The sequence below is a fragment of the Chiloscyllium punctatum genome, chromosome 48, assembly GCF_047496795.1.
Source record: "Chiloscyllium punctatum isolate Juve2018m chromosome 48, sChiPun1.3, whole genome shotgun sequence".
Lineage (NCBI taxonomy): Eukaryota > Metazoa > Chordata > Chondrichthyes > Orectolobiformes > Hemiscylliidae > Chiloscyllium > Chiloscyllium punctatum.
Window position 1 is genome coordinate 51,278,655 of NC_092786.1, and position 18,394 is coordinate 51,297,048.

At 40.4% G+C, this 18,394-nt stretch overlaps 1 protein-coding gene across 3 annotated transcripts in view; it reads right to left on the reverse strand.

The window, feature by feature from the left end:
* chd2 (chromodomain helicase DNA binding protein 2) overlaps window positions 1-18,394 on the reverse strand; it is a 92,884-nt gene that overhangs the window by 59,107 nt on the left and 15,383 nt on the right. For 2 of the 3 annotated variants that reach the window (XM_072565203.1, XM_072565204.1), the window contains exons 3-6: window positions 7,216-7,438; window positions 4,754-4,840; window positions 2,495-2,553; window positions 1,340-1,510 (exon numbers count right to left, since the gene is read on the reverse strand). In XM_072565203.1, coding sequence (XP_072421304.1) covers window positions 1,340-1,510; window positions 2,495-2,553; window positions 4,754-4,840; window positions 7,216-7,438 — 540 coding nt within the window. The remainder of the gene's footprint in view (window positions 1-1,339; window positions 1,511-2,494; window positions 2,554-4,753; window positions 4,841-7,215; window positions 7,439-18,394) is intronic. The other variant, XM_072565205.1, reaches the window with a different exon arrangement.

Consider the following 18,394-nt stretch of genomic DNA (forward strand, 5'->3'; position numbering starts at 1 on the left):
CAAACTTACGCGGCAATTTAATACTGCTATGCAAAATCTTGTGATTTTGACAAAGTAAGGAAAGAAATACTAGTCCAGTGACTGAGGGTTGGAGGAACAGAAGACTGAAGCTTTAAGGTGACTGGCCCAAAATAAAAGGGAACTGGATTGATAACTGCAAGAGAATTTGTGAGGCCACGCAGGAAGGACAGCGGATTTATCATGAAATGGAATGCTCTTCGAAAGAGCTGGCACAGGCCAATTACAGTACGTATGTTTACTTTGTGGCTTAGAGGTTAGCACCACTCAGTGCCAGGGATTCGGATTCAATTCTACCCACGAGCAACTGTCTGTGTGGAGCTTGCACATTCCTCCCGCGTCTGTGTGTTTCCTCCAGGTGCTCTGGCTTCCTCCCAGAGCAAGAAGTTGCAGGTTTGGTGGATTAACCATGCCACATTACCCTGTAGGTTTAGTGGATTAGTTACAGGAAATGCAGAGTTACAGGGAATAAAGTTGAGGTGGGGGAATGGGTCTGCATGGGATGTTCTTCGATACAGACCTAACGGGCTGCTTCCACACTGTAGAGATTCTATAATTCTATGAGTTATAATTACAGATATTGACCTTGACAGTGATGCCCACTTTCCAAGAACAAATTGAAAACAAAGGCACTTCTCCGCATTCAATCTAATTTAACGTGTTTAGACATTTCACCGAGCAACTTAATTCTGAGCTGAATCAAGCTTTGTTTCTTAGTAAGAGGGTATAAGGAAACAAATGAGAGCGTATCAGGGAAAGTACACAATATGATAAATCATAACCATTTGAAGAGCAAAGTAAACGTACAGACCGCTAAAGTTATGATGATTTCAGTTTGAAATACAAATCCAGGATCTGATGAGAAGAGGGTAATTAACTTTAATGTCTTTAAAACGACTGGTTTTACATCTAACAGTGTACAAAAGGTTTCCAAGTCAACTGTCAGCAAAATACAATCTGGAATATGAGGAAGGCCTCCAATAGTTATTTTCAAAGACAACAGAAATTGGTAAGCAATGGTTATATAAATAGTCCAATGACGTACAGTTATTGTAGCAGAATTCACAGCAACAAGCACAAAAGACACTGCAACAACAAAAACAGAAATTGCTGGAAAATCTCAGCAGGTCTGGCAGCTTCTATGGAAAGAACTCAGAGAAAAATCTGTTCTGAGGAAGGGTCACTCGATCAGAAACATTAATCATGATTTCTCTCCACAGATGCTGCCAGACCTGCAGAGCTTTTCCAGCAATTCCTGATTTCCAGCATCTGCAGTTCTTTTGGTTTTTTTTATATACAGAAGACACTGCACCCAGCTCACCTTCTGGTAACTGGTCGACGGGCTCTGACCTTTCTTTCAGGCTCACTTTCAGCGCTGCTAGCTGCTTCCTCCTCCTCCTCCTCCTCCTCCTCCTCCTCCCCCTCATCATCATCATCATCCTCCTCCTCCTCCTCCTCCTCTTCCTCATTCTCAGACACTCTGCTTTTCCAGCTGACACACACACAGAATCAATCATTTAGTTACATGTAAGAATAGACACAAGGCAAAGAAGACACAGCATCAGTCAAAATGAAGAAACAGGAATGACTCTATTGTGCCAAGTTAGCATGGAAGCAATGAGATAGAGTTCAGCAGGGAGAAGGGGGAACCTGCACACAGTTAATGTGGTGCATTTTGGTTGGTTTAATATGCACATTTACAACAATTTTTTTTTGTTTCACTGCCAATATCACAACAGGAAAGACTTTAACAAGAACAGGGACAACAAAGAAAATGCTGCAAATACTCAATACTAGAAAGAGAACATTTCAGTTTTATTTTTGCTCTTTCCAGATTTTGATGATTTTGTCATGTGCACTTCTGTAAAGTTTTATGTTCCAAATTATCACCAACCTAGAGAATCCCTTTAAAACTGCCCTCGTGAATGAGAAACCACAATCAGATTTTGCAAGGTACCCCATGAAATTGGAAGATATTACAACGGATTTGCGATTCCTAGGAGATCTCAATCAACAGTGACTTACCTTTACCTGCTTTACATGCTACAATACTGACAGCAACACGCTGCACACTTTCAGATAAGTCAAAAAGATTCTTAATCTTGTGTGGACAGGATGACAACAATCCCAGCTCTTGCTCAAATGCATATCCCTAATCCCAAATGTTTGCGCTGGGATCACATCACCTAATTTCTAGGACATTGCAAATACAAAGAAAAAGAGCCTTACGCTACATTTAATCTCAGCTAATCCCAACCTCAGGCCTAGGTGATGGGATAACATTTAGCGAATGTTCATCAAACCCATTCTGTGTTTGGCCTGAAGGCAGCTGAACACCTGAAATTAAATGCGCCCCATTTGCCAGAATCAACACAGAACTGACAGAGAACATAAGAGAGCATACTTGATCCCTGCAATCAATTAAATCACACACTCAACCCAAACTCATTAGCGTGCAGAAATCTGAAAGACTCACTTGGCAGCTTTCCTTCTCCCTCGTCGCCTTGGAGTCTCATTCTCAGAGTTTTCACTGCTCTGTATGAAAAGGAATGGTTGTTCATTAGTGTTACAGCCTGCTTCCTCTCCTATTCCTTTGTACAATCTCCCAACCCTTACCCTGAACATCACAGCTGAAGACTCAAACTCCATAGATACAGAGCAAACAGGTGAACGCTTTACTCCAATGGACATTCTTGTAGGGGAGGCAGCAATTACAATACACTGGATACTTCCTGAAAGCTCAGTACATTGTCAAAATTACCCATCTATGTAGCACACCTCTTGCAAGTTACTGGTTCTTGCTCAACTCTGTTCCCATTCTCTTTCACCTCTCATCTGCACCTCTGAAACCAGATTCCAACACCCCACCTTCCCACCAATTTCAGGTTTCTGCGTAGTCCAAGCTACTCTGTTGACACAACAGTCATGGCAGCCGCTCTGCAATTCCCTGATTAATGTCATTTTTCATTCTTCCACTGATGACTGGTCAGACACTGTACCAAAGGTGAAGATTGAGGAGATTAAACAGCAAAAAACCAAACTATGAGTGAAGATAAATGTATGAACTTCTACGGTTCACCTCCCACTGGGAAAGTCTCTTAGAAGGAACCTGGCTCCTCAACAATCATGCCCCCTTTGACCAATCACTGCACAAAGACCACATATGTTGCAACTTTAAAATTTGACAAAATTCTGTTAAATAAATCTGCAAAACTACTATATTTTAACTGCAAACCTATCTTTCCTTCTAGCCTGTCTAAAATAAAATGTTTTAGAACCAAACTCAGTTCTATGGCAGTCTGTTCCTTTCTCATTCATAAGTTGATAAGATTTTCTTTTCAAAATAAAACTTTACCAACAAGCAAATCTCCCCACAACTGGTGGAAACAAACTCTTCAGACACGGATTCAGGCAGATCAGGTGAACTTGATATGGGACCAGCCCTCAGAAAATTACTTAAGAATTCAGCCAACTACTTCGTTGAAGGCAGACTGTAAAAGAAGCAGATCTGTGCAGAAGAGTAAACTACATAAGAGAGACTGCACTTAAAAAAAGGTTGACTGGAAGCTCTCTGGCATGTCCTGAGGTGCTACATGAATACTACAAAGAGGCAAGCATTGTGCAAATAAGATCCAGAGATCTTTGTATCAATAAGGCAATTCGACACTTACCAAAGTGTATTAAAGTTATTAGTGTCCCATAAATCTCACAGCAAGCAGCAGCTTCAGAGTAGAACTGTATTACTAAACATAGAATGTCTGTCCTTATCCATTAAAGGTTTACACTCCCTTCCCATTTGTGTTTCACTGATGACTCTCAAACAACTGGTCACCCAAAGCATGACTTGTCTCACCTACTGAAGGGAAGGAAAAGGAGGCTTGTGAACTTGGTGGTGCAAAGTTGATCTCCAGATGAGAAACCACAGTGAGACTATGTCGAACTGCCAGATTGAGGAACGATCAAGATAGGTTAAGAACCAATTTCGGTTCCTGTACATCTCAATACGCCAATTAGAGCTCACTGTAACATTTAAAAGAGCAGCATTGCATGACACCAAATGTATCACACAGACCAGAGGTGTAACATTTCATCTCTGCCTGTGCTTGAGGTGGATTGTAACCAGGATAGCAGAGGAAGTGATGCAATGGGCTTCCACCCTCCCTTCTGCTAAGGAATGGTGGTTGGGGTGGGGGGGGGGGGGGGGGGGGGGGGGGGGGGGGGGGGGGGGCAGGGGGAGTGAAAGGGGGGCAGATGGGCAATGAAATTGTAGATTCTGGGAGTCAGACCATTTTGTCTAGTTCCACAAAGAACTTGGTTACATGGGAGATAAATGAGAGAACGCAACACCTGCGAATCAAGTTCCAGCTACAGGAGAAAACTATATCAAGTGTTCTGGAGAGGACAGGAATAGCGGGGAAATGAGTACAGCTAAGGGAAGAAAGAAATCCAATTAGCTGCCTTGTGAAGAATGGATGTAAAATAAAGGATGCGGGCACTGATTTAAGGGCACATTACTGTGGTAGATGCTGGCTTAACATGAAAAACTTTTATGACTGCATTCTCCACTAATAATGTAACGCAATCTCTTCAACTGTTACAACAGATTCGAAAAATTCCAACCACTACTGCTGGTATCAAACCTTCATAGAAATGTTCTGAAATGTCTAAATGTTGCCATTATGAAGGTGGTCACTGAATGCTCAATTTTAAATACTCAATTTTCTCCATTACTCACCTCAGGTCCAGCGTTAAGTCGAGCCGGTTCCTGTCTGCTGCGGTTTGACCTCCTAACCCCATAAACATCTGGATATTCTTCCCACATCTGCAATATAAACAGACCACCATAAGGCCTGTACCCTCCCACCACTTTAATTATACTACAGTTTAATAGAAAAATTAAAAACATGTCTTAGTTAGAATATTAAGAAAATCACGGTTTAAAAATAGGATTTTTAAAACTGTTTGAGGATGCCCTATTTAGAACTATTTATATTTTCAAGTAAAACAGTTCTACCATGAAAACAAAAAAAGACAACAACTGTTGTGCAAACTGAAGTACTTCTGGGATCCAAATAACTTTAAGAAATTGGTCAAATATTTACACAACAACATATCAACACTAGTAAGTTATATGAAAATTGCCATCATGCCAATAAGTTGTAATGCCATGGTCATGTCTCAGAGAATCATTATCACCTCCAGCACTACATTCAAGTTGTGATACCAGACAACTTGCCCTCTCTACACAGAACCCAAACTTGAATGATCAAAATCTGCAACTGTGTCGCATACAATTACAGGAAAGAACTACCACGATTTAGCCTGAAATGAGGGAGGAAAAACCACTGCATATAAATTTCACAGGTCGATTATTATTTCTCTGAAATCCGAGTGGTGGTACTTTAACACAGCACTAATTGAGAAACAACAGCTTGAAATTTAACAAGAGTATCCCCTCAAAGTATTTTCCAGATTAGTTTCCTGCTCTAAAAATATGCCATCTTCATTGAGATCATTCAGGCACAATTCAATATTGAACGGTATTTAGCAAACCCTTCCTTCTGACTGGAACAAACCTCAAACTAATCTGATCTCACGGTGTTAAAAGGGCAGTGTAGGTCAATAGCAGAAGCTTCTCTTCACAATGCAAGTGAAAAGAAATCTGTACTGGGTCATACAGCCAAACGATTTGAAAATTCGCACATCTCACAGCTATCGAAGCCCCATCTAAACACCATGTGACTGCTCAGACCAACTTTCAGTAGCAGAGGTTTTTATTGCACGATCGAGATCCCAAAAATCAAAATGCAAGTAATGCCAAAAATGAACAGAGTAGATGATGATCAGGGTTTGGGTCACACAAACTTTGTTTCAACATTAGCAAATGGAGGAAGCCATTTCCACTGCAGAATGAAGAGAATTAACCCACACTGATCCCATTAAATTTTCACTAAGTATATTTCATTAATTTTTATAATTATATAATCTTCACTAGTTTTTACTATAAGTGAGGTGCAACACGCACTTAGTAATTGCAGTCCAATGAAAAGCCATGACAACTTTGGAAGAGAGGTATTAAAGATGTGGATTTTCTTTCAGAGAAGTCAGAGATTGCTTAGGAAGTGAACCATTCTTCAGAAAGCTCACTGCCTCTTAACGTGATAATTTTGAAATTGTTCAGTACGTGGTTACTTTTCTAAAGAGCCTCACCATGGCAACTGTATCAGGGATTCCTGGTTGTGGAGCAGGGAGGAACTCAATCTTGCCCTCTCCCAAATTTCAGGTATATCCACTTTCCAGTTTGAATATCGCTCATCTTGAGAAATTGCTAATGTGGTCAGCATTCACAACACCAAAGGTAACAGCAACGCAAATGGTCGCACTTTGAAAGTATCATGCCTGCAGCAACTGGCACGTTCATATCCTGTCAGCTTCGAGCAGAAAAGAACACTTGGACAGACAAAGCTCACAGATACTGGGAGTGCAGACGGCTGAGTGATATTATTGTTGGACTATTAATCCAGAGACATAGGTAATGTTCTGAAGGCCCAGGTTCAAATCCCACCATAGCAGATTCAGTTTTTAAAAAAATCTGGAATTAAAGATTCTAATCATGGCCATGAATCCACTGTCAATTGGCAGAATAACCCACCTGGTCACTAATGTGCTTTAGGAAAGGAAACTAATCTTCTTACCTGGTCTGGCCTAACATGTGTGTCCAGAACCACAGTAATGTGGTTGACTCAAATAGACATTCCTGATGAAGGGCTTTTGCCTGAAACGTTGATTTCCCTGCTCCTGACCTGCTGTGCTTTTCCAGTACCACTCTAACCTTGACGCGAAATAGGCAGTGAATACTGAGATTCTTCCATATCCCCAGAGCTCCTTATAATTAAAGTTTCTATAGTTTTATGTGCAGGCTGCCCAAAGCTTTCTGCAATGTATGACAGCACAATTTTTCAAACTGAAGTCAGTCTTTTTATTTCTGTGAAAAAAAATGGGATTTTCAACAAATTTATCAGGACCTTATCATTACATCCTAATTTTATTAGGATATTTTCAACACAGAAAATTCCATGAATAATACACAAAGACACTCTATCCTTCCTTTCTGAAGAAGAGCTGACCATGCTATGAGCTCTTATACTAGAATGATAACGAAGGAGACAGCCTCCCATTTATTGTCTAAAAAGGTACCTTTTTAACATCCGCTATCCTCTCTTTCTTACTCAGTGGTTTGTCCTTGTTCTCTGTGGCAGCTTGTTGCAACTTGGACACAGCCAATTCACTTTCTGATTCAGACTGTGATTCCGAGGATTCCGAACTGCTATTATTGGTTTCGCTTCCCTGCTCACTTTCCGACTGGCTGCCAGATTCTGATCCTGAGGCAGAGTGGTTGGATTCTTCTGAAGCAGAGTTGCTGAGAAACAAAAAGAGAACATGAGCACAGCCTGGCCACTCCACACATACCGTGATTTACAAAATGTCTTGGCTTCTACCCTACACCAACTCCCCCAAGCCTGGCAAATACCCATTAATAATGGAGAGTCAAACCCAAACTTAATCGAATCACCATAACTACTTAATGCATTTGCAATCTGTTTCAAGGGAAGGTTAACAAGTTGGGCTCAGTAGATATCCTCAGATGATTCTATGGCAGTCTTGAAGAATATACAGTTTTTGAGGCGGCAGACAACTTCCTATCGTGAGAGGATCATACATCAGGGGACACAAATTTGGAATAAGCAAAGAAGCAGCTACAGTTCCTGCAGCCAAAATTTAATAAGTAAGTTACAGGATTGGTGATATAAATCATGATGTCAAGTTGAAAAATTCTGGAAAAAGAATAAGCTAAGTATGTGGTGCAAAGTGGGGTCTTCTATCAAAAGATACAAATGTTTAGTCAGCGAAATTATAGCAACTACAAAGATTGTTGGACATCCTATTATTTTTACCTCAGACTCTTCTGCTTCTGAAATTACTGATCTAGCATTCCACAGGTGCTTAAGGTCCTCAGGAATCTTTGCCAAGTAACCATTCACCGTTAAGAAAGAAGGTACAGCCAAATCCAAACTGGCCTTCGACAAAAACTACATAACCTTTTTAAATCAGGCCAAGAGTGACAACTTGAGTAAATGTTCATCCATAGTATGGATCAGGTGCCAACGGTGCCAGATATCATCACGCCAACATGTTAACTAGTACTTAAGTGCTTTACAGCTTCATTTCCTTTTTGACTGGGGTTATACGAAAATATGCATACTTCCACTCCAGATAATTTTCAAGATTTAATATCAGATTTTACCCAGATAACACGACCTTTGTTGCAACTTTATCATTCAAAGTCCAGGCAAATCTCTGATGCGAATGGAGCATCTATTCTCTAATTTCAAGTATAATTTATTTTACTGAGTTGAGAGGTTAACTTTCCAGGAAAAGCCAAGCTCTCACACTGCCAAAAGATTTCTAAGAAAGGGAAAGGATTGTTTTCTCACAGGTGTCAAAGCCACATCCCATGAATGAATAATAAAAAGAATCTGGCGAAGAACTTAGAGTCATAGAGATGTACAGCATGGAAACAGACCCTTCAGTCCAACCTGTCAATGCCGACCAGATATCCCAACCCAATCTACTCCCACCTGCCAGCATCCGGCCCATATCCCTCCAAACCCTTCCTATTCATATACCCATCCAAATACCTCTCAAATGTTGCTATTGTACCAGCCTCCACCAAATCCTCTGGCAGCTCATTCCATACACGTGCCAACCTCTGCGTGGAAATGTTGCCCCTTGGGTCTCTTTTATATCTTTCCCCTCTGACACTAAACCTATGCCCTCTAGTTCTGGACTCCCTCACCCCAGAGAAAAGACTTTGTCTATTTAACCTATCCATGCCCCTCATAATTTTGTAAACCTCTAGAAGGTCCCCTCAGCCTCCGACGCTCCAGGGAAAACAGCCCCAAGCTTGTTCAGCCTCTCCCTATAGCTCAAACCCTCCAACCCTGGCAACATCCTTGTAAATCTTTTCTGAACCCTTTCAAGTTTCACATCTTTCCGATAAGGAGGAGACCAGAATTACACACAATATTCCAACAGTGGCCTGACCAACGTCCTGTACAGCCGCAACGTGACCTCCCAACTCCTGTACTCAATACTCTGACCAATAAAGGAAAGCATGCCAAATGCCTTCTTCACTATCTTGTCTACCTGCAACTCCACTTTTAAGGAGCTATGAAACTGCACTCCAAGGTCTCTTTGTTCAGTAATGAGACACACATGGAAAACGCATGCAAGAGGCAGCTGAAAAGGACACAGGGAAAGAGATAAGGGTTAGGAGACAAAGAAAACCATGGAAATAATAGCCTGAAAAAATAAGGCCAATAGAAGGATAGATTGGGATATACACATGCACAGTTAAGTGGAGGACCTTTACTTTCGTTTTCCACCCAGGTAATGGAAAAGCACGTAGAACCTGGTTTTAAAATGTATGAACCCTGGAAAGCATTGTTTTTGTCAATAGCTTCCTCCTGCAGAAAAGAACAGGAAGCAAGTGAAACATTACCAGTTGGGGGCAGTAGGAAAAATAGGAAAGCAAAGATTTAAACTTTTATGCGACGTGGACTTCACTGCAATCCCAGCATTTATTACTCATCCCTAACTGCCCCTGAACTGAATAGTGTTCTAACCCATTTCAGAGGATAGCATAGGAGACAGAAGACAGAAAGGTCAATGTGAAAACAGATGCACAGATCACTCAATGGCATAATAAGGCTATCAATAAGGGGGAGGTTGGTATAGGACAGACGTTAGGGGTAGATTCTTTACTCAGCGGGTTGGGAGTTCATGGAATGCCCTGCCAGTATCAGTGGTGGACTCTCCCTCTTTATGGTCATTCAAGCGGGCATTGGATAAGCATATGGAGGTTATTGGGTTAGTGTAGGTTAGGTAGGTTTCGGTCGGCGCAACATCGAGGGCCGAAGGGCCTGTACTGCGCTGTATTTTTCTATGTTCTATCAAGCAGCAGCAAATTTCTAGCATTCATGCCTAGTGGGATCGAACAGAAGAACAGACATGGCATGTGGAGTACGGTTACCAGATGGAGTAAAAATGTTGGTAAATCATGTTGCAGCTGTATAGGAGATTTTACTTAGGCCACATTTGGAAATTGTGTGCAATTCCAGTCACCACGCTACAGGAAGAATGTGGCAGCTTTGAAGATGTCAAAAAAGGTTTACCAACATGTCGCCTTGATTGGAGTGGATTCCCTATAAAAGGAAAGGTGGGACAAAGTTGGATTATTTTCGCTACAGCATCAGAGGCCGAGGGGTGACCTGATAGAAATATATCATGAGAGGTATGATAGGGTGGATAGTCAGAGTCTTTCTCTCACCCCACTGCCCACCAAGACCATAATGTCAAACACTAAGGGACACAGCTTTAAGGTGAGAGGACTAAAGTCTTAATGAGACGTGCGAGGAAAGTTCTTTTAGACAGAGGATGGTAGGTGTCTGGAATTCACTGCCAGGGAAAGTAATAAAAGCTGATATGATAGCAATATTTCAGAGGTAGACATTAGGGGGATACTGATCATGTGCAGGTGGATGAGATTAGTTTGGAATGGCATCATGGTCGGTACAGGCACAACAGGTCAAAAGGGTCAGTTCCTGTGCTTACTGTTCCACATAGATGAAGACAAATGGATCGTGCAGAGTATAAAACACCACGATGGACACATTATCCTAAACATTTTGTTGGTGATATTTCATCTACCCGTAAACCACAAAGTATAGATTTATCTCGGTTGCTGAGGCGATATCCTTTGCATGTTTGAAACTAATTTTGATACTATAGTCACCAACACAGTAATGGGATGTTAGCACATGCCGTTTCACATCTCATCAGTGCCTTGCCACCAACCTGACTGTGAAGTCGCACAATTATTTTTATCGCTTTATCACGGACGCTGGTCATAGTGGTTTTGGGTCATAAGTCAGAGCTCAATCCACATAATCTTGGTTTATATTATCATGAAACTTTAAAGTAATGATGCATTTGTGGAAGGGAAATCATACCACTTCAGAAACCAATAGTGCTTAGATATTTCCATCTGTTGACCACTTAGGCAGGGCTAAAGACCCCATGGGCTACCTACTGATCCTAGTCATCCCACCAGACAAAAACACACAGGTAATGGGAAAAATGACAATGGTTTGTGGTTCCAAGCGAATACATTATGATGTCAGGCTCTGCACTCAGTTGATTTCTCTTTAGTTTCATCCTGAAGTGTTGAAAATCCAATTTCACAGTTGCAATTTGTAATTATGACATGGATCTTGCTGCACACAATTTATGAAAACATGCACCATCCATGGCAGTCAGCATGGCTCGGTAGCATCAGACATGGTGTGGATGTGAACTTTGCCCTGTTCACTCATACGCCCTCAGCCATACTTATGGATGTCACCAATGTGCATTGTAGATGCGCATGGTGGCTCAGTAGTTAGCATTGCTACCTCACAGCACCGGAGATCTGGGTTTGATTCCACCCTCGGCAACTGTCAGTGTGGAGTTCACACATTTTCAGTGTCTACATGGGTTTCCTCCAGGTGCTCCGCTTTCCTCCCACAGTCCAAAGATATGCAGGTTAAGTGGAGTGGCCATGCTACATTGTCCATAGTGTCCAGGGATGTGCAGACTATGTGAATTAGTCATAGCAAATATAAGGTTACAGGGGTGTGTGTGTGTGTGTGTGTGTGTGTGTGTGTGTGTGTATATATGAGAGTGAGAGAGAGAAAGAGAGAGAGTCAGAGAAAGAGTAAGAGAGAGAGAAAGAGAGAGGAGAGAAAGAGAGAGTCAAAGAGAGAGAGAGAGAGAGAGAGAGAGAGAGAGAGAGAGAGAGAGAGAGAGAGAGAGAGAGAGAGAGAGTGTCAGAGAGAGAGAGAGAGAGTGTCAGAGAGAGAGATGCTCGAGAGGATTGGTGTAGATTCAATGGGCCAAATGGCCTGCTTTCCACACTATAGGAATTCTATAGTGACTACATATATGCACACAGACAATTTAAGCCCTCAACAACAACAACAATGTTTCAAACAAACTTCACTCATATGACCCAATAGTTTAGATGGATTGGAGTGTTCCATGGCATCACATTAAGTAAATGCGGGCACTTCCTTCAGTATGGTGATCGACATTCCTTCTTTGATTGCTTCCACAAAATAAAGGTGAATCATTTCTGTATGTGGGATCCTATTGCTGACATAACAGTTGAAAAGAACTGACAAGGGAGGCAGGGAAAATGTTTCGGTCTCTCAAGTCCACTAGGGACTTCCAGTATTTCTGTTTTTATTTCAGTTTCAACATCTTTAGCACTGTGCTTTCATGCTATCAAGGGAAACTAGTTTGGCCCCTCAAAGTGCCAGTTCAGAGCGCTCAGTGCCCTGAAGATGCCGTTACCTATGCTTCCAAACTATGTAAAATATATTCAGCACAGATAAACCACTCCACATGTAAGAATTTCTCTTGCAAATTGCCAACTCCAACTGAAGCTGGGGAGCAGAAGCAAGCTATTGCTTAAGATTAGAATTACTTATTGGAAGCAGAGACTGGTAGTTTTTATAAATGCACTCTTAAAAATGCTACATTATCTGGTGAAATTCTGGACGTTGAGATCCATTTAATTAACTGACTTGGGTTTGAGTCACTTGTTTAGGGACGCGAGCTTCAGTGGGAACACACACACACTTGGGATGACAAATAAAGCATGATGCATTGTGAATAAAGCAAATCTGAAACATATGACATGCAACTTAATGAGAAGTGATCAGAAATTGCTTTTCCAAGTCACAGAGGATATTGTAGTAACAGGATCTAAATCCTCCTATTCAGATGCAGCAAGTCAATTTACTGATTAAAAACCCTCTCAAGGGAAAAGGTAATTGATGCTAATTGAACAACACTGATGTGGTGTCTGTCATGTTGAAGCACAGACTAGAGTGGAAGTATCTATGTCAAATACTTACATAATCATGTTACACAAGACAAAGTTGTGATGCCAAATTAATTGTCCAAGTGTTGGTGATGTATCAACATGTGGCCTTTACTTCTGACTTGGCAAAATGTACATCTTCTAAAAGAAAGACAACTTTCCTGTTTGGTCAATGAAATCAGTTTTACCCCCATCTCAAAGTGTGAACAGAGGGGGTTATACCCTCGTGTGATTAACTCCTTTTAAGATCAAGAAATAATTGGGAGCACTTGTATTATGTATGTATTTGTTCAAAGATCACTTCTTTTAAACAGTTTCACTAACTTGGGCCACTACTAATATCTGGATTTATCCATTTGCTCGTGACTTTCATTTCCATCATACTTGAGGATCAGAACCAAAACCAATTAAAAATATTCAAGTTAATTTTTTAAAAAACAGAATTACAGTAGCAGGGAGAGAACTGCAATATTATACCAGATGGGCCCCATAATGTGTGTACATATCAGACAAACTAAATTATAACTCCAGATCATATTTTATTCATTAATATAATATCAGTGAGATTACATTACAATTGTCGCAAATATAAATTATTTGCTACAAATCAATGCAATTAAAAGCTTTAAAAATAAAAATCAATAAATCTGAAGAACAGAAGTCCAAATCTTGAGGTTTTATCCCCTGCAAATTAAGTAGTCATAGAGGAGTGCAAAATAGATTTTTTTGAAACAACTTAATGCTAAATCATGAATGAAAATTAGGAACAATTAGTTAAAATACCCTGGGCCCTGCCACAGGATGGACAGTCAGCTTTTCTGTTTCCGCTTCTTAGGAGTTTTTACTGTATAGGGAGGTAGCAGCAGTTCGGTCTAATGAATTAAAAATTAGTTAACAGCCACTTAAAATAGACATTTTTCTTTGTGCTTTTTAAGAATCAGACAGAGATTCCATTAACTTAATGTAAAAGTACAAATCTGAACAATTTTGACCCATAAGTTCAAAACCAAATGAGCTGAACAGATGCACCAGTATCGCTGAAATGGTTAAATATGAAGTCATGTACACAATGTAAATGATATTTCCACAAAGCATCATTTGCTGTAGGGGAGTTTTGGATCGTTACATACAAATCATATCAGAAATGTTCACAATCTAAAAGGAAATATTTAGAAATATTAAAATTCCTTTAAGAATTTCAACATAAATTTGAAATTAATCTCATTAAATTTAAGTAACATCCTGATTTTAGTCCTCACAGTGCAAGGCGCAACAGAAAATATAACAGCTCTCAGCCAACACTGGTGATGAGAGTACGCACAGCACAGCACAACATTGCATGGGGCAGCAAATACTTAACCCAGCTTTAAAAAAGGATCAAAGCTTTTAAGAAAAAGATTTAAAAATACTCTTGAAGTACTCAATCTGTCGAGATGCTTTCAGAAACACAGATTTTAATCGCTATCCCAAGAAAAAGCCATCAAAATTGATTAAACTACAAGTTCTCAAAAAGAAATTGATATAAACATTATACAATAATTTATTGCCTGAATAAATCTTTTATATTAAGATAACTGAAAACGTTCAGAATCAGGTTTCATTTCTTCATAAATGTAATCCAATGATAAGCCGGATGCTGTGGTTCTAGTAGTTTCTTTCCTTCACTACAAGATGGCAGCACTGGAACTCAAACACAGTTCCAGAAAGTTCCATAGAGCTTGGTATTTTGCCAACTCCAATCGCCATTTTATAGCATTCTACTTCCACCATTTCAGAACAACTTCAGTACCCAATCAAAAGAGTTAATATTTCCAGTTTCAAACTATGCATAGGATGTTGAAAAAACTCAATAATTCCAACTCCCAGTCCTTTGGCCCAACAATGCATCGATGAATCCTAATGTCCAGCCCTTTTTCTCATATAGTTTTGTAAATTATGCTGTTTACTTCGTTAACACAGCAAGAGCTTAACTTTATCAGACCGAGCACTAATTTTGGGGAAGGACAAGTGCACTTGGTGATGCTTTTTCTTACAAAGATTAACACTAAGATTAATTCCCAGCGTTTTTTCCTCTCAGCGAGGCGTTGGTTAGCTCAGTTGGCTAGACAGCTGGTAGATGATACAGTGCAATTTGAACAGCTGGGGTTCAATTCTCGCATTAGCTGAGATCATAAAAGGTCATACCTTCTCAACCTTGCACCATGCCTGAGGTCTGGTGATCCTTAGGTTAAACTCACCATTAGTCATCTCTCGCTAATGAGAACGCAGCTCGATGGTCCTCTGGGGCTACTGTGATTTCATTCTTTTGTTCCATTCTCTGGGGTTCAGAGGTTGTGAGACAACTCATCTTGAATCCTGGATAAGAGTCCATTAGCTAAGAGGACAGAGATCTTTGATCCTGCACCAACACAATGGTAGAATTGGATAAGTCTGGGCCAGTGGCAAGGTGCTTGATATATTTCCAGTAATTAGTGGCATAAAGCAAAGATACATCGTTGCTCATGAATTCTGCAATCTGTCACCAGTGACACGGCTGCAAGTATAAATATTTTTCTTCTCAGAAAAGCTACTCAATTGCTCCAAGCTGTGTGTCTCCAACGTCTCTCAGTCAGTTGATAGTGTCTAACTGCCCAAAACATCCAAGACGATGGCAAGTAGACTCTTGAGTGCCAAAATAGTTGGTCTCCGAATCAATGTTTCCGCATCTGAGGTTAGGTTAGCGCCAGTGTCATGCACCCATTTGGAGCACCATTCCTAACAATTGGTGGCACGACTTGGAAAACAAAAATCAAACCCTACTAAGCAACTGGCCTTGCCAGCCTGTGGCCCATCCTTGATCTGCTATAGGCTGCTTCCACCAAAAAACATATGAGCTCCATTATGAGAATTCAATAATATCATGGCAGTGGGTTCAACAACATGGTGGCCACTCTACAGAAATTTCAGATTAAATGGGAAGTCACATTCCCAAATGGATGATCACACAATTCCCAAATAGATTTTCTTATGGGAAGCTGTGCTGCAGCAAACATCAAGCTCATCACTAAAAATGATAAAAGGAAACCCTAAAAGACAAGTTGCTGCACTGCAGACCACCTCTTTTGGGATAAAACTGTAGCTGAAATTTGGTTCAGCCTATTTCCATTACTGTTCACACAAAACATACATTATCTAGCATGCCCTGGAAACCTCTGAAGCATTGATTATGACAACAAAAAAATGCCATTGTTGTGATGCCCAAGTCCATCACACATCTGATTCTTCAGTGAGTACATTCTTGACAGAAGACAACAAAGTTATTTATAATTTGGACATATTCAAACAATGTGAAATCCATCACCATTCTTCCCTTTCCATTCTCAATTTGCTTCAGATTTGCCCAAAGTAGCAGCTCTTCCTCAGCAGTGAAAGGTGAGCCAACTCGATGCTGGAATCACAGTAACACAAAAATACACTGCCGAAGTATCAAGATTTAAACTAAAGCAACGCATCAGGCATTGCCAATACTAAAGTGAGCTGCACATATCAGAGATTCCAGGTTCAAACTACCACGTTCTGTTGATGGTACAGGCATCACAATTCAGAGGGATATAAAGACTACAAAACAGAAATCCAAAGGTTCCCATTTCTCACCACTGTTCAGCAAACACTGCTAGACGTGGATTCGGTTGTGAAGCCAATGTGTGAACATCATAATGTGAGCCTAACTTGTGGCTTAAGTCTGGTTACTGGGTAAATCAGTGCCTCCTGAAGCATGGAGGAGAAAATATTCAAATTCTATTCATTATGGAGGATCAAGTTCAAATAAGTTTGAGAGAAACGCAACACAGCATAAAACACCAAATATCTACACATGTAGCACTACGTTCAACCAATAGGTGACCCAAAGCAGCTTGTAAACAACCCTGTCATGCGTAAAGAGTAACTTATGCAAACTAGAAGCAGCAACATAAAGGTCATCCAAACATAGAATAGTATGCGCAAGTATTTTGATGTAAAAATACAATGAATGATTCCTCCTCCAACAGTCTCTACTGTAAGTCAGGCAGAACCCAGGATTGATGCCTAAATAAATGCAGAAAAAGGTGTTTTCAGGATTTCCAACTCAAGAGTTGCCTATGTTATGACTGGGGCCAAAGGGCTATAAACAATGTCCTAACTCAAATAGGGGGGAGTAAAATTCCTAATGAGAATTATGCTGCAAATGAAATTTGAGTCAACAATGAAGGAAATGCTTTCAAATTCTACATTACCACAAGTTGGTATGAGACTGCTTGGCTGTAAAGACGGATTTTTTTCCCCTCATTTTATAGAGGCAGAACTGGTATCGAATTGCATTAGATAATGAAGTGCAACAAAATCTGGTCACTTAAAATTAAGCCAACGTTGACAGGTATTCAAAAAGACAGACAGTCTTACAGAACTCATCCTACAAACTTTATCAAACAAAACAGTTAGACGGCAGTGATTATAACAGTCTATTATTGAGTTCAAGGTGCTGAACAGTGGAGGGATAAAAAGATTAAAATTCTAAGAGGACACAAAATTATCAGCTAAAGGGTGATGTAACGTACCAAGGCAGGGTATGAGACTCAGGTGACAACTGAGGACCAAAGCAAATATGATGTTTGGGTGTGAAAGCTGGCCATTGTGATTTACAAAAGGTTTGCATTTCAAACTTTCTAAGCTCAAATTTTACAGAGACATGATCATTGCTTTAGATCTAGAAGAAAAACTCATCAGTGCAACCTTGCAAATAGTCACATTATAGGAAAGATCTGACTGCATTGGAAGGGATGTATAGGAGATTCACCTGGGTCTTGCCTGGGCTGAAGCATTTATTTATGAAGAGACTACCTTGGCTGGGATTACTTAGAGCAGAGAAAGCACAAGAGAGATGAGGGGTGAGATATCTAACAGAGATGTACAAAATTATAGGGGCCATAGATAGGGTAGATGGAAAGAAACATGCTCTCTCATTAGAGAGATCAATAATCGGGGGAACAGATTAAGATAAAGGGCAGCAGGTTTAGAGGGCAAGCAAGGAAAGACCTTTTGCACTCAGACAGTGCTGAGTATTTGAAATGCTTCCTCAATGGGTGGTTAAAGCAGGAACCACCGCAACATGCAAAACATTAGTGATCATGTGAAGTGCCATCGCATACAAGGCTACAGGCCAACTACTAGAAAACAGACTAAAGACGCTTGATGGCTGGCCTGACCATGATGAACTGAAAGGCCTCTTTCTGTACTGTTTAAAAAAAAAATTATTGCAAGGCTGCATTCAAGTAATTAGTGTGTTCTTGTGGACCTCTCTTCAGACCCCTCTTAAACAACACATGATGATTGACGTAATCCGCAGAAATCTTTCCATCTAACTCAGGTTTCCCA